This window comes from Fukomys damarensis, unplaced genomic scaffold (genome assembly GCF_012274545.1).
Source record: "Fukomys damarensis isolate Sample0158 unplaced genomic scaffold, DMR_v1.0_HiC HiC_scaffold_7, whole genome shotgun sequence".
NCBI lineage: Eukaryota > Metazoa > Chordata > Mammalia > Rodentia > Bathyergidae > Fukomys > Fukomys damarensis.
Window position 1 is genome coordinate 8523425 of NW_022900919.1, and position 17239 is coordinate 8540663.

General features: G+C 42.8%; 1 protein-coding gene across 2 annotated transcripts in view; it reads right to left on the reverse strand.

Annotated features, from left to right (window-relative positions):
- Window positions 1-4961: 4961 nt before the first annotated feature.
- The window catches only part of Lrrc28 (leucine rich repeat containing 28), a 112992-nt gene continuing 100714 nt past the window's right edge, over window positions 4962-17239 (reverse strand). Inside the window, exon 10 of one of the 2 annotated variants that reach the window (XM_010607855.3) lies at window positions 4962-5785. In XM_010607855.3, the coding sequence (XP_010606157.1) occupies window positions 5713-5785 (73 nt within the window). In that variant the 3' untranslated portion in view covers window positions 4962-5712. Of the gene's footprint in view, window positions 5786-13903; window positions 16639-17239 lie in introns of those variants that run through there. The other variant, XM_010607854.3, reaches the window with a different exon arrangement.

The following is a 17239-nucleotide window of genomic DNA, read 5'->3' on the forward strand; positions in this document are numbered from 1 at the left end:
TTTTTTTTTTTTGTACCAGGGATCAAACTTGGGTCCTTGTGCTTGTGAAGCAGGCGGCAGAATAACTGAGCCAAATCCCCGGTCCCTTTTTATATAATGTCTATCTTTTTATCAACATTGTCTATGTAGCTAGACATCATTTTTTTAAATCTTCCTTTGGTTCTTTAGTTTTGGTTTTTCTTTAGTTCTTTGGGGATATTTAAAATAACTGCTTTAACATTTTTGTCTAGAAGTTCAATGTCTGGAATTCCTCAGAAGTTTCTATTGATTGCTTTCTCCCATGTACTTTCTTGTTTCTTTGCATGCTTCATAATTTCTTTTTTGTGTGTGGAAAACTGGACATTACTTGTGGTAAATCTGAAAATCATACTTATTTACCTTCCTGCTAAGGGTTTGCTATACTTGCTAGGGCTTTTAATTTTGTTTTAGTGACTTTTCTGAACTATAGACTCTGTATTCTTTGTAATGCATGACACTGAAGTCTCTGCTTAGGTAGTTTAGTGATAATCTAATGATTAGAAAGAGATTTCTCTACTTGAAACCAGTAAGTCTTCCCATCAATGCTGAGGGCTCTGAGGGTTGGCGTACTCTTTTCACACTCAGCCAGAAAGGTGATAGCTCTGCCTTTGGCTTCACTTTTCGATTGTTCAGACCTCAAAGTCAATTTAACATGCATTTAGCATGCAATTAGGTTATTCCCAAGCAAAAGTACAACCCTTAGTATGTGCAAAGTCCTGCATATGGGCACAACCATCTGATCTCCTGTAAGGTCAGAGCTTTTCAAAACCTTTAGGAGTCCTCCTTCCTAGCTTTTTAGTTTTTTTAGCCTTCTGTTTGCTCCAAAGGTTACCTACCGCCTCAGGCAGCCATATGTTAATCACTTATCTCCCAGACTTTTCCAGCAAATTTCCCTGATGAAAAGCCTTTTCATATCTGGTAGGTTCCAATCCAGTAAGAGAAAGAGTCCTGCAAGAATCTTCCAGGCAGCCAGGGATTTAGCTCAGTGGTTCCACCACCTGCCTCACAAGCACAAGGACCAACCCCCACAAAAAAAACCCAAAACAAAAATGACAACACAAAACAAACAAACAAACAATAAAGAATCTTCCAGGGAACCACCAGACAGGCTAAATGACAGTCCTCTGGGAATGACGCTTTGAAGGAACCCCCGCCCCATTCTTCCTCCTCCAGTTTCCAGGCTACTGCTTTTCACCTTGTGTATGGTTGCTTTTCAAGGATACAGCAGAGATGGATGGGGGAACAGAATTTGGGCACGTTAAAACAATACAAAGCTCACTATTTGAGCCTAGATCTAGCCATTGTTCTTGAATAAATAGATGCTGCTCAGATTGCTCAAGCTTTTGCAATTTGCAGACTTGTGAAAAAATGTTAATTCTTACATTTTGGGCCAATTTTTTCTGTGCTCTGTGGAGATGGGAAGTCCTTGGAGCTCCTTCCTCCACCACTTTCGCTGGCCTTAATTAATGCCCCTTTTTCTTTCCTAACAAAATGAATTGAGTTTAAAAAAAGACACCACTATGGACATTTCTGAACATTCACATAGTTCAAGCTCAAGTAGTCTACGAACAGCAATTATTCTACAAACATGCAACCAAGCTGGACAGAGTATGAATTTTAGACAATGGCCACACCCCAAGTGAAGACTGCCAGTACTTTTCTGTCTCTGAAGTGCAAGGGGAACACACAGTGGAGCTTCAAAGAGAACATCTTCGGCCGCAAGGCGCACTCTCTTCCCGAGTGAGGATATACAGTCACTCAGCTACCATCAATCCCTTTCCTAGAGATCCCCGCACCACTTTTAGATCTATTAGCTGATGACATGGGGGGTACTTCCCGGGTGGGGCAGGAAGACTTGAGTGATTTTTAGGCAAAAGAACTATTTTCAAGTGTACAGACTATAAAACCCCCTTTAAAGGTGGGGCAAGATTCACTGGGTTCATGGAGAAATGTAGCAGAGCCTCATCAGGAGCAGGCAAGGGTGAGTGGAAATCATAGAAGTAAAAGCAAAACAAAATGGCCAGGGTTATGTAAGAAAACTTCTAAATGAGACTCTATAAGATAGTGTATTTATGAGCCTATGAAATGAATTTCCATCTCCATATTTAATTACATCAGATTGCATTAGCACTGGTCCAGCTAGGGATCCATTTTCATAAATGTTTTGACTTCTGCTGAAGTGGTGTATTGTGTTTAAATTTTCTATAGTAGAAACAAGAATGTCCAATTCTTCAATTCAGGAAAGAGAAATCCAACTTTATGATTCATAATTTTAAAAGCTGGCTTTGAAAGTTCCCAGAGATTATGAAAAGGTATATATTTTCAGAAAAATTACATGCATAGCCTAGAAGCCAACTGGTGTTGAAGGCTTATTTCTTAGACTATAAACATTTTAATTTGTAATACTTAATGTGAAACACATGTGAGATGGCCATTTAGCTAGCTAAGTAGCGTGTGAAAGGTTTTAGTGAGTGCTGCGTACACCGACCGAAGAGTGTTTAATGTACACCCCTCTTTTCCAGAAGAGGAGAGGCCAAGTAGCTAGCAATTAAGTTCTCCATTTTCCATTAGCCAGAGTGGATCCTGGCTAGTAGAGTTTCAAGTTTTTGCACACTTGAAAAAATTTAAAGTGTGATAGTAATATGTATTATATGAAGATGCAACCTTGCATGTATTTCACAGAGTTATGTAGCCAAGGTTTTTTAACAGTTAGGTGTAATGAAAAACCTGAACAGGTAACTCCCTAAAGTTGACCCTGTTTTAGTCTCTTTCCTACTGCTGAAACAAAATATCTGGCACAGAAGACATTAAGGAGGGGATGTTTATTCTGGCTCATGTTTTCAGTCCATAGTCAGCTGACTGAAAGGCAGGAGAGCATGGTGGAAGGGTTTGGCTGAGGACTGTTGCTCACATCATGGTGGTGAGGAAGCAGAGACTACGAAGCCGAGGAGGGAAATATACTCTTCCAGGTCACGCCCCCAGTGACTGACCCCCTCTCTGACCAGGCGCTACCTCATAACGGCCCATTTTGCTGTCATTTCATCAGTGAATTAATGCACTGATTAATGCCCCCTGATCCATTTACCTTCCAGAAGCTCCACCTCTGAGTACATGAGAGTTGTAGGGCTCATCCTTGATCTAAACCACAGCAGGCCCCTGACCCTACATCCTATCCTGGAGTTTAAAACGTACCACTAACCAACCACACGTGAGCTCACTGATGCAAACTTACCTTGAACAGACTATTCTTTCCAAGTGGCTCACCTCTTTCCCCCCTGTTTCTATTGCATGAAGTAGTTTTCAACCAAGAACGATGGTTGCTCAACAAAATAATACATAGGGCTGGGGGTGTGTAGGTCAGTGGTTAGGGCATTTGCCCGGTCTGTACTAGGCCCTGGCTTGATCCCCAGTACTGGAAGAAAGGAAAGGAAGAGGCGGGGAAGGGGAAGAAGTGGAGGGGAGATGAGAGGAGAGAAGAGGAAAGGAAGGAAAGTAAGTACGAAAAAGAAAGGAAAGAAGAAAAGAAGAGAAAGAGAGGAATGATAGAGGCCTTAGATTTGCTTTTTTGCAAAGCTTTGGGCATAGTTCTAATACACCGTATGCAGGCAAGTTTTCTCTCGTCAACAACACTCCTTTATGGTATCAAAAGTTTAAGAATGACATCAGTGAATCTTGCACAAAATTTCCACGATGAACAGCACCAGGGAAACGGTATTTTAGGTTCCATTTCTCATCTATCGTGCCCATATGCTGGACCCAGAGGTTAAGATGGAGGCTCCCAAAGGCTGACTGTCCACCCAGCCCACTGCAGGTGTTCAGCACTTTATTACAGGTAGAGAGGAGGTGCCTGGAGTGCAAGCATCTTTATAAAACTTCAAACAAGCTAGCACTACATACCTTATCTCAACAAGAATTCCCGAATGTCTGGGTAGCACATCTCATAGCTCCATTTGAAGACGTGATGGTAGAAGGGGAAAGAGAAAGATGTTGCAACACATTTATGGTCACTTAGTCCCGAAGCCCATCTGTGAAGTTTCATGCCACATGTGTTGCCTGCCAGCTTATATACGTGGAGGGGTCACATCAAAACTTCAATTATTCCGAAGGATGAAAGAAACGGCCCATTTGGATATAGGGCTTCAGTTCCTATTATTCTCTAAGCCTTTGAAATGTGAAGGCTGAGCGGACCAAGTTATGAAAGGGACAGGAGGAAGAGGAACAGTGCAAATACAGTCAGAACACACAGTCACTTGCTGCCTGCACCAGTCTATGTGGATAGCCCGCTTTCCGGGCAGCAGGTGGTGTGACTGTAAAGAGATCACACATTTGACCGTAACTATGTAGGATTTCTGGCACTATTAGAGTCTAGCATTACAGAGTTAGGGCAGCTAATAAAATGCTGCCAACCAAATTTTTGACATCAGAAAGTTTTTGAAAATAATTTTTCTATCAAGCAATCCTTCTTGGTTCTTCTTTCAGTCCTGCCTTATATAAAATTGCATCATTAAAAACATGGGTTTTTTTTTGTAAAAAAGCACTTCTTTACAAGAATCACTTCACAGCAAGCAGATGAACATCTGGCGGCAAAGTTACACTGAAATGCCATCCTTTTAAGGGAAGAGCAAATACATGTCCCTTCCATGAGGAGCAAATCTCTCTCTGGAGGGGAGGCTCACGGGCTGTTCATGGACATTGCTTTTTCTTTGCAAAATCCTAAGGCTGAACATGGCCCCTCTTTCTCTGAGATATACGGACAATAGTATGTTCCGTAAGTCAAAATGCAGAAAATCACACACCAGGAAAATAAGCCAATAGGCACAGGCTGCACTTAGAATCACTCTACTAAGAACTGGAAGTCAGTGTAAACTGAGCCATAGGCCCATCTGTCAAGAACAGAGCAAGTCTTATTTTGACATCAGTTTTCTCCCTTTTTCTTATTATTCAGAAAATACTTAAATCTAAAAAGAATGGGATCCAATCTTGTAAAGATTAAATATGCTTCAAACTTCTCATGTATTAAAAAAGTCTTATCAGGAAATTAAAGAATTCAAAGCTCAGTTTTCTACAATTTTTAAAAACAAGGGTGCATTTTCATGATCATCAACATTTTTGCTTTTCAACCTCCTCTCCAGAGCCTCTTAGGACACTGCAAAGCTCATAAACAAGGTTGCCCTTTCCAGAGGTCGTGCGCTCTGGGATCTCGCCTGCCTCCTTAGGACTCTGCTCTGCTGCCAGCCAGGGTGTCCTGCCCAGCTATGCGAGAGGCCTGAGGCCTGGGCTTTGCTGAAACGCTATAACCTGACAAGTTTCCACTGGAGAGACCACAGAGAGCAATCTCTCTGGGAAGTCATTCTCTGGAGAAAGAAAGAAAAGAGAAGCATCACTGAAGGTTCATTGCTCAGAAGTTACTGTGGCTCTATTACCAAATTACAGTTCTTTAGGGAACTGCAGCTCGCTTTAAATTGGATGTGGGGTGGCTCATCAGACTAACAGTTTATGTATGGGACACACAAAAAAAGAAAAGCACAGACGACTGAATGTCCTTAATTTGGGGGAGGGTGTATTCCGACTTGGGGAAGGGGGAAGGCATTTCGGCTGACGCCCCATCACGACACTTCAGAGCGGACCGGATCGAAGGGTCTGCTGCACACAGCGAGCCTTGCTGGGAGATGGCCTGACTCTCCTGAATGTTTATCAGCTCAGCAGGTCAAAAGTCTGCAGACACTGGGTGGAACAGCAGTAAGCCACAAAGCTGACCGTTGTCCTCCTGGGAGAGAGGGGAGAGAAGGACACTGGGCGTTAGCTCAAGAGTACGTCTGGGAAGCTGTGCTTGGTGTGCATGCCTGTAATACCAGCACTCGGGGAGGCTGAGGCAGGAGCATCACAAGTTCAAGCTCAGCCTGGGAAAGGCAGTGACGTGGTGAGAACTCGTCTTGAAGTAAGTAAAGTAAAAAGGGGCTTGGGTAGGTAGCTCAGTGTGCAGGCCCTGGGTATATGCAGCTTAGCGCAAGGCCCTGAGTTCAATCACCAGTAACACTCTCCCACACACATACCCACACCCCCACACACACCCATACACACACAAAGGCTGAGCCCCTGGGCATGGTGTACACCTATAATCCCAGAGCTCAAGGAACTCAGGTAGAGGGATTACAAATTCCAGTTCAGCCTAGTCAATTTAGCAAGGCCCCGTCTTAAAATAAAAAGTGAAAATAAGGGTAACCTGGGGGCTGGACTATAATCCCAGCACGCTGGGAGGCTAAGGCAGGAGGATTGAAAGTTTGGGCCCAGCCTGAAAAATTTAGCGACTCTGTCTTAAAAGTAAAAAATTTTTCAAATGGGCTGGGGATGCAACTCACTGTGAAGCCCCCACACGCCCCATCAAGCCTCTGGATTTCTTTCATTGGAGACATTCTTTCTTGGTTAAAATCACAGATTAGGTTTGGTTAACAGGCTGCGGTACCAGAGTGACGTGTGCATGTGGGTGCGTGTGAAGCTCACTTTAAGAGTGGGGTTCGGCTGACGTCCTACCCCTAACATGGCTGCAAGGAGAAAATCAGCTTTTTCCAAATCCTTTTCTGAATTCTGCTTTGTAGAACGCTCAATGCAATCATAAAATTTGAAGTACATTATACAAATCGTACAGTAGAAAATGTCACCAATTTAGCTAGGACACATATATACTGGAGACCTTAAACAACTTAATTTTCCAAAAGTTATTCCACACATGTTATTTGTGTAGATTGTTCGTGAAAGTAATTTCAGAATCTGATAATACAGTCCAAGGGTCTCCCCACAGAAGAGAACGGTGTAAATCCCTTTCAGACTCTGGTCTGGAAGCCTTTGCAGGTTCAGTTGGCCAGTTGTGAGCTGCCCAGGGGCCTCAGATGCAGGACAGCTCTGTTGGATGCTTTGGCCCTCTGCCAGCAGTGCATCCTGGGGAAGGGGAGGACAATCTACTGATGTTTTCTATTTCCCCACCACTTAATCCAGTCTCTGCCTTTCTCTGTGGCCCAGGAAGGTGACTTCTACACGCTCTACTCCAGCAGCTGCCTGCTGCTGATTGGCAGGCAGCATGCTGTGGGGTCAGGATTACTCAAGTATGAGTATTTCAATGGACAGCTAGGCACTGGACAGCAAGGGCTCTGGGGGCACCGGATGGCTGTGGCATCACAGTGAATTCAAAGTCTGACTATGCTGAAGAGACTTGGGAGAGAGAGAAAAACAGAAAAAAAGAGAAAGTAGTATGGTTTGCATCTAATGTCCCCCTAAAGCCTCATGTGGTCAAGATGGGGCTTTTCTGAGGTGGCTGGATCTAGAGTGTGTGATGCTGGGATTAAGGGTGAGTGGTTACTGAATTAGTCCACTGATTGGTTTGGCATAGCTCTGGGTAAGATTAAGGGTGCCTCATCCTGGGTCTGAGTGCTATGGGCCCTAAGGGCAGGTAGCCTGGAAAAGATATAAGGAACAGAAAAAGTGTCCTTGCTTGTTTTTCACTGCTTATTGTTCAGTTGTACCTTGCTGTTTTCTGCTTTCCATGAACTGTTTCTGTTCTGTGATGCCCCTCTGCGAGCCACTCTGCCATGGAGCCAGCCAGCTAAGAACTGAAACCTCTACAAACTGTGAAATAAACCTTTCCTCCTTTAACTTTGGGTGTCAAGTATTTTGTCTCAACAATGAAAAAACTAAGACAAAAAGAAAACAAGGAAGGAAAGAAGCAGGCAAGCAAGCTAGCTAGTTTAGCACTTTGAAATCTCAAAGCATGGGTAAGCTCATCAGAAAGTTTCTATGATGTTTTTAAAGAACTGTTATTTTACAAGGCTTTGAAGGACATGACTTGGGCCTGAATAAAGAGGCCAAGAATGACATGCCACGTAAAGGCTCATTTATGCCAAAGCTCTTGCATCAAGATAAAAGTGCTGGTAGGGAGAGAAAGACTCAGGACTTGAGAGGAGGGGCCTTGGACAGATTCTCAACTAAGAGCCTTGAACTGCTGACATCTTTGAACATTTCTTTATGTCACAAACCGCCATTTCCATCTTCTAAGAAATCCAGCATTCCCTTCTATAAAAATATTTCAATGGCTCTATATGGGGATGGCTACAGGACCCACCATCACTAATGCTCATCGTCTCTAGGGCCACTGAGAATAAAATCGTGGCATGATCCAGGGATCACTGTAAAGTCTGTTCCAGGAGGAGATAATGTTCACACTGGGGAGTCACAGGAACTTGCCAGATTTTATTAGCAGGAAGCTGGAGAGAAACACTGCCAATGAGACCAAATGGAAGGCTGGATAAGGCCAATGAGGGAGCTTCACCCAGCCCTAAGGATTTACAGTGCCACTTTAGCACCTGGGAATGGCTAATGGAAGAAAGAAAAGGAGACCTGAATAAGTTGAAAGATATACTCTACTCATGCATTAAAATACAACCTATTAAGATGCCAAAGCTCTCCAATAGACCTGAAGGCTAAATGCAATTCTTATAAAAAACTCAAAAAGTTTTCCTAGAGACAAAAATTAACTTATTCTAAATTTAATGAAAAAGTACAGCCTGAGAACAGTTAAAACAACTTTTAAAGAGAAGAATGCAGTAGACATATTGCTATCTGAAATTAAGGTCTATTATTTAGCTACAGAAATCAAGAGTTTGACACTGGCTGAGAAACAGGTGCGGATCAACTAACAAGAGACCCAGCTTCTGGAATAGGTAAAGGCTCCTCAGGACAGAATTTTTTATGAAATTGAAATGGGTAAATTTGACTTGAAACTTAAAAATTGGTTTTCAACTGACACCTTTCTAAAAAGTAAAAAAGCCAGGACAATTTTTAAACAATTATTTATTTCTTGGTGCTCTGGGGATTGAACCAGGAGCTCACACTAGGCAAGAGCTCTATCACCAAGCTATATCTCCAGGCCTTTTAAAGAATTTTTTTAAAAAAGAATTTTGAGTTAGGTCTTGTCAAGTTGCTCTTGGCCAGACTCAAACTTGCAAAGTTGCCTGAGTAGCTGGGATGATAGACATGCATCGCTGTGCTTGACTCGAATTTTTTTTTCTTAATTTAGGAAACAATACAGATTTTCACTTATTCACCCCTGTTTGTAAAAAGTAAAGTTGGTTAGAACCCGAGTTTAGGTCATTTTTATGTTCACATTTGTATAAATCACAATTGACATGAACTTCAGGCAGAAAGTGATCTTATGTGGCTGATTCATTTTGGGGGGCTTAGCTCACAAAATATAACTTTCCTTGTGTTTTAGTATTTTAAAAAGAAAATTATGCAAATCACTCACAGAAGGGATACATTTACTACAACCACTAAGTTTGTTTTTGTTTTTTTAGCAAGCATCGAAGCAAAAGAAACCATGTCTACAAAGACATGGGATTTCTTCTTACTGACTCATAAAGCCCGTTAGATCATCATTCACTACTTAATGATGCTCTAGGGTTGGGAGAGCGACCTTAGGTGTCATATCTGTGCTATGAAGAAATCCCTAGCCGGTACTGTTTTGCTTTGGGGAGACTCATCTAATGACAGGTCACACTTGCTTGTTGTTACAACACCACTATCAAAACCTGTTGGCTTAGGAGTGAATTTGCATCAGTTTAGTCCTTTAAACTCTACAACTGAGGTTCCAGACACCTAAAAGTTCTAGGGGAGAAACTCTGAGATAAGCAATAAGCTCTCCAGTGAAGGAAGAGATGCTGATAAATTCTTCAAAGAGCAGACAGACAGCCGACTTGTGGCTTTACAATTTCCAAGCATATTTACAGGCGAGGCAGAAGAAAGAGCATTTGAGCTTGGTTTTAAAATACAGAAATACCACCATTCCTTAAAAGAACAAATCACAATGCTGTTGGCACATACTGGAGCCCACAAATATCATAAGAAATGTGGGATTTTTTTCCCTGCAAATGTGTTTCCTGATTAAAAATAAAAAGCATATTTTTGACTCATACAGAAATTCAAGCCAAAAGAAAAATAATATTTGTAAGGCAGAGCTGATCAGATGAAATCCTGAGTCTGTGTACAGATTAACTTATGAAAGTCATCTCATACAACAGGTGGCATGTCCTGGGTACAGTTATGGCAATAGTGACTTTCTCACAGGGAGATTCTTTATGTACAATCAGAGGCTTAGATGTCATACACACACCCTAGACTTTGGGAATGAAATATTTATGTGAAAAGAAGTATGTGATTTGGTTATAGTAAAATCCCCATACTCGTTACAAAGTGTGGCACAGTAGGTGGTCAGTACATGATGGATGAATGATTTAATAAAGATGAAATAGTTAAGAACAACTACCTTAAATTTGCTGAAGAATATTTTACTTGTGTGTAACTGCATAGGTCACCTTAAGAGGGTATAGGCTGCTGCTAAGAGAAAAATATAACTCCCAAATGAACAGCATTTGTCAGTAATTATGTCAGTATTACTGATACTGTTTGGTTTCATGGAAGAAAGTAATATGCTCAAAAAATAAGGGCAAGGAAACGTGGAGCATTTCCTGAGCCACTCATGGGTGAGAGAAGGGAGCAGGATGAAGGCAACGCGTAAGACCAAGGCTGTGTGCCTTCCAATACCCAGGCCTCTAGCTCAAGGTACAACACCCAGACATTGGAGCACTTGAGTACTCACTCTGGCCTGGAAGACCAACAACTCCTGAAAGAGCTGGCCTGCGAAAACCCAGGCGTGGGCCTGCCTGGAGCCCACAGGGACGTATCCCACCACAGGACACTGCCCGCAGCGGACTCTCAGAGCATGTCTGCTGATGAGAGAATGAGCCCTTCTGAGCTATTTGGAAGAGCTCACAGGTCTACTAATGGTGTAATAATTAAAAATACTTTTGATTTTTAAATGAACACCAGTTTGTTGAAAAATGTAACACTTCTTGAAGGAAACCGCTGGGTGTGTGAGTCTTTCACATATAAAATTGTTTACTTACGAGTATGTGCATCTGTGTGCACTTCTACACACTCACACACATACACACAAATGTTCTTGCCCATAACTGACAACAACATGGTCAAATTACGCATGCTTTTATGAGACTTGTTTAAAAATCTTTTTAATTAAAAGTATTTTGCTACAACAATCATCTCTCTTTTTTTCCACCTTTAAAGATTTCAGACAAAACACTTCTTTAAAAAAAAAAATCTCTTTGAACACACGTTTTTCGAATTTCATTTTGTAGACTTGTTTACAAGACTCCTCACTACACGAATCCCCACCGCTGGCTGTGGTGTGCACATGCGGCTGGTTCCCTAGAGCATCACGTGCAGAAGCTCGGCCCCAGTGTGGCGGTGGCACGGGAGGCTGCACCTCAGGAGTGGATCAATGCCGTCACATGTGAAGAGGTCAGGTCTGGCAGGAGGGGATGACTTCTAATAAAACAGGAACAAGCCCAGCCCTTCCCAATCTCCTGCGTCCTGTCTCACACGGACTCTCTCCCACATGCCTTCCCGGCTCTGGGAAGCCATATGTCACAGGGCCTCATCACAGTCAAGCAGATGCCAGAGCCATGCTTTTGAATCTCTAGAACTGTGGGCTGAATAAAACCCCTTCTCGTTATAAGGTACTTAGCCTTGGGTATTTTGTTACAGAAACACAAAACAGACTAAGACACCTCCCTACCTGACTACTTCATCATTTTCAAGTCCTGCTTTCTAAGCTAACCATAGTGAAGAAGCCAGATCTACATTCTCTCAAATTTTTCACTGCACACACTGAAATAAATGTACATAGATATCCACATATATATTTCAAAAGTTTCTTGTTCAGACTGTTATAGAATATTTAATTTTGCATTTATGGCTATTATTTCAAAACTTCTTCACATTATAGAGTGATCCAATCAGCAGCTGATTGTATAGTACAGCAGCTAAAACAAGGACACGGGCCAGACTGCTAGAATTCAAGTCCCAGCTCTGCTATGAGACCCTGGCTCAGCTTCCACTCTTGTGTTTAATATTTAAACCAGTAGACTTTGAGGAAAGCAAATTACTTTCCATAACGTGGGTGGGCCTCATCTAATCAGCAGAAGGCCTGACCAGGACAGGGAGGAGAGGCACTCTCTCCAACACTACAGCACGGAGACCTTGCCTCAGTCTCCAGTCTGTATCTGCAGAGTGCTCACTCAGTGCTGCAATGCCAATGCTGACCTGAATTTCCACACTGCCAGTCTGCCCTACAAGTCTGGGCTTGCCAGCCTATGGGATCACAGGAGCCAATTCGTAAAAATCAGTCAGCACTCCCCTCTTTCTGTCATCTGAAGGAAAGGAACAGATGTTGCTGCTGGAAAACAGGGTGCTGCTGTAACAAACGCCTAGAGAACGTGGAAATAGCTTTGGAACTGGGCAACAGGCAGAAGCTGTAAGAATTCTGAGGCACATGATAAAGAGCTCGCATTGCCCGGGGTGGCTAAAGATAGAAATGACAAGAGTCAGGTATGAGTGCACAAAGGAAAGAAGGGAGCTGCGGAAAACATTTCTATTGTCACAGAGGATACACACATCTCCACGAACAGAATGTGGCTAGAAAAATGAATGTTAAAGGTGCTTCTGGTGAGGTCTCGGGTGGAAACAAGGAACATGTACTGGATGGCGAAAGGAGGTCACTGTGTTCTGCTGGATGGGAAAGCAGAACTGTAGGGGACAGAAAATACAGACACCGAGCTGAGGAGGTTCCTAAGCCACGTGTTGAAGGCAGGGCCTGGTTTGTTCTTGCTACTTCAAGTGCAGGAAGAGAGAGACACACTGAGGGAATCATTAAGCAAAAGAGATCCAGAACTGTAACTTTTATGCTGTAAAAAATGAGAAAGTATACTTGGTAGAGAATACCAAGGGTGAGGCTGAGCTGCCATGTGTAGAGATTAGGCAAGAGACTAGTGGATCCAGGCCGCCATGTTAGCAAAGACACTCGTAATGGGACTGGACTCAACAGAGACAGAGCAAGATGGGGAAAGGCCTTCAGACTTCTGGCATTCCACAGGCAGGAATGGACCCACGGAGCTACGCAGCCTCAAACATAAAGTACCCTAGAGAAAAGGGGAGAAGGAAGCTGAGGCTGGGTCTACCTCCTTAATAAAGAGCAGTGCAATGTCCTTGGCTCTCCTTGGACTGCAGTTTCTCTGGGTCAAGCCACCCAGTCTATAGCATTTTGCTGTGGTGGCCTAGCTGACTTACACAGAGACCTTATTTGGAAACGGTCCTTGTACATGCAATAGTCACGATGAAGTCACCAGGGTGGGACCTAATCCAGGATGACTGGTATCCTTAGAAAAACAGGACACTTGGACAGCAAGACATGCATAGAGAAAAGATGATGTGAAGAGACACAGGGAGGGAACAAGCCACCTACAAGCCACAGAAAGGTGTGGAACAGATCCTTCCCTCAGACGAAACCAGCCCCACCGATGCCTTGATTTCAGAACTCCAGCATCCAGAACTATAAGAAAATAAATCGCAGTGCCCCCTAGTTTGTGGCCCTTTGTTGTGGTAACCCTAGCAAACTACTACAACGCTTCTGAAAAACTGGGTAGTCTGATTTCCTGTTGGGAAATACAGAACTTAGGACATCCATATATACATGTGGGAAAAGCCAGACACATGTTATTGTGCTAATAAATAACACTTTAAGTTGAAGTTGCTCATTTTAATAAACAATAATTTGTGAATGAAAATCCGCTATGCCTATAGGACCAAAAATCATGAGTTTACATGACCTTCTTCCCTGGCACATATATTCGAGATGTGGGTATTTGTTGTTTATGTAAAATACTGTCATTTCTTTTTATATCACCCTGTATTAAATTTAGGATAAAACTAACACTTCCATGGAACTTGGTATTTTAGAAGAATATTCAATATGTTCCCTTTTAAAATAATGACAGATGTCCACATGAACTGAGATACGAGCTGATACAATGTATTATTTTATGACAAGCAATGCGAATGGGACTGAATCAATGGGAAAACTTCAAAGCAATATTAGCGAGACTTTTTAGACTTTATGATATTAAAACTACTGGTTTTATTTTCAGTAATAAGCTACTAGAGATTCAAGTGTTTGGGTTTCAGTTACAAAATAAAGTACTTTTAAAGAATATGGTAGGAAACTGAAGGCAAGGCTTTTAGTTCGGTCTCCATGACAACATGGGAAGGCGCGCAGTCTGGTGGACGAGATGAAAGCCACCAACTCAATTTCAGACCCTAGCATTAACTCACCACAGAAAGCCACATTTATATCTTGGCACTTCATCTCTGCCTTTAACACAGCACTCTGGCTTCACTCCACAAAAGGGCACACTTGATACCTACTCACTTCACTTGCATTTATGCTCTGAAACAATATAAGCTTATTCACACTGAACTGGTAGCAGGAGAATGAGCAGCCGTAAATGGAAAATGGAAACGCTTATTAAGTGGCCCACATTTCTTGTAAAGTAGACCCCAAATGATTTCATTTGAAGGATCTACTTTACTTTCATAAATTAATTACTATGATAAAAAGAAAGATTATTTTCAAAAACAGGCATTTAGAATTTGATGGGCTACTTACGGAGCATTCTATCTTCTTTTCCATGCTCGCAGTGAGTAATGTCTTCAATAGGAAATTGTACAATCACAAGGTATAAGGACACTGACTGCAGTTTAGTGAACTTGTCCAGACTTTCCTACCTTGTGAATATGAAGATCATTTCTGACAAACACCACAACAAAAATAAGAAAGAGAATCTCGAAACTATAAAGATTGCTAACACCTGCAATGATGCCAGTATTGGTTTGCGTTTATCAGCACTACTTCCCATTTGCTTGGTATTTATTACAGCTCCCTGGGCTCCGCACACGGGGGTCCTCACTGAAGCCTCCTAATGACTGCGTGAGGTCGATCTTATCTGTCAATAACACACGAAGCTCACAAGACTTCAGTCACTTGTCCCAGGTCTTGTAGGGCAGGAGTCAAAATTGGGGGCTGTGCAAGCCTTGATCACTACCATACTGCTTGGCACAGGTGTGTCTATTTCTTTTGTTAATTGTACCCACGTCGTAGTACTCTTGGAACCTGACCCAGTCCTTTTTATTCTAACATAAATGCAATTTCATCAGCTTTGGTTATCTGATCTGATAAGATTTGAAGCACTAGAATTTGGTTTTGTTCCTCGGTTCTTGCTTCATCACTCCCTCCTCCAAGGTGGATCTCAGAAACTCTAATCTTCCTGTTTTTCTGTCAAGGAGCTGGCTATAAACTGTCTGAATGACTGTGGCAGTAGGTCCAGAGGGGTCCTGTCCTGTCCCCCACCCCCCAGGGAGGATGACTGCCTTGAATGGGCCCAAGCTACAGCCACCAGGACCCGCAGGGGTTCCTTAGTCTACTGGCAATCACACCTATGTAATGAAGTCTTCATAAAAACCCAAAAGGACAGAGTTTAGAAAACTTCTGAGTAGCTGAACACACAGCAGTTCCTGGAGGGCAGCACCCCAGAAGGAGCATGTGAGCTCCAAACTCCTCTCCCATACCTTGTCCTGTTCCCTTTGTAATGTCCTTTATAATAAACCTATTAAAGTCTTTTTCTGGGTTCTGAGAGCAACTCCAAGAAATTAATCAAATCAAAGAGCAGGTGGTGAGAACTTCACTTTACATTGCTTGGACAGAAGCACAGGTAATATAATCTGGGGCTCGCAGTTGGTATCTAAAGTGTGTGGGGGGGTGCAGCCTAGGGGCCTGTGATGATTGCCTGATATGTCAACTTTACTGGATTAAGAAACATCTAGCAGACTAGTAAAGCAAGTTCGGGGTATATAGGGTGTTTGTGGGTGTGTGGTCTTGTGTATCCTTCTTGTCTGGGGCAGTTCCCCTGCTCTGCCATGAACTGAGCAGCTCTGCTCTGCCATGAAGTTTCTGTCTTGAGCAGCTGCTGTGGACTGAATCCCCTGAAACTGTGAGCTGTATTAAACCCAACTTCCTTTTGAGAGTACTGGGTATTGTGTTTCAGCGATGGGAAAGCTAATACAGGGCCTGAGCCCTCACACTCGGATCTGATGCTATCTCTAGGTAGAAGGTGTCAGAATGTGAGCTAAGGGTGTACACTGCTGCAGTCCTGACTGCTTGCTTGGTGTGTAACCCTTGCTCGTACCTCCCAAGTGACCTGCCTGGCCAATCAATGTACGGTAAGCAAAGAATCCAAGTTGGAGTGTGGGTTTTGTTTGTTTATCCCAGCAAATTACAAAGGTTAAGAGTGGGGCTCTTTAAGCGGGAAACATTGAAAAACACAGAAAGTTGAAATGGGCACTGAAAGCATACCAACTAGGATTATCCAGAGCAAGAAAAAGATAAACATAGTTGTTCGGAGCAGGCAGAGAGGCAGAGAAGTTAACCCCTCGTGCTGAGTATCTGTGATGTGCAGGTGTTTGTCTTCTCCATGGGCTGTGACCAGGGCCCTGCTGTGGGCTGCTCTGTCCCCATGTCCAGGCCCTGAGGGGCTCGGCAGTCTGCTCAACTCTCACAGCAGAGGAGCTGGGCTGGTTGGATGTCAAGGGCCAGCTCTAAACACTGCGCCACAGGGATGAGGAAAGCAAACGAAGGGGGCTGGGGTGTAAGTTATGAGTGAGGCCCTGGGTTGAATCCCCAGCACCAAAGAAAGAAAGAGAAGAGGAGGAGGAGAAGGAGGAGGAGAAGGAGGGAGAGAAGGAGTGAAGAGAAGAAGAAGAGAAGAGAAAAGGAAAAAAAAGGACAGAAAAAAATTCTTAGAAATATTTCTAGAAAAATGATCATAGTAAAAACACTTTTTGAAAAGGGATTTTGGTATTGAAAAGCTCCAGTTTTCTGGAACATTTATTCACCTAAAACATCACATTTGAAGGGTAAGTCTTATACTACTTCTTTTCTAACCTAAAAAAAATTCATACTTAACAAAAATCCTACATTTAGAAAATCCACAAGCTAAACAGTACACGTAGGATTTTTCACCTCCTGCCTTACTGTTGTCTTTTTCTAAACGATAGGGCCAGGGTTAAGGTTTTTACTTTGTGAACATTCTTAGTAAATTCGAGGCACTGGGCCAAGGACTAGAGAGTGGCCCGAGAAAGCCATTTGGAAGGGGTAGAAATTAAAACACGTACACCACACGTGCACAGGTTTCCACCACACACTTTCAGTTAGCCATGCCAGTTAAACGGAAGGGCTGGGCTCATCCCTTTGCGCTGTGCAACTTTT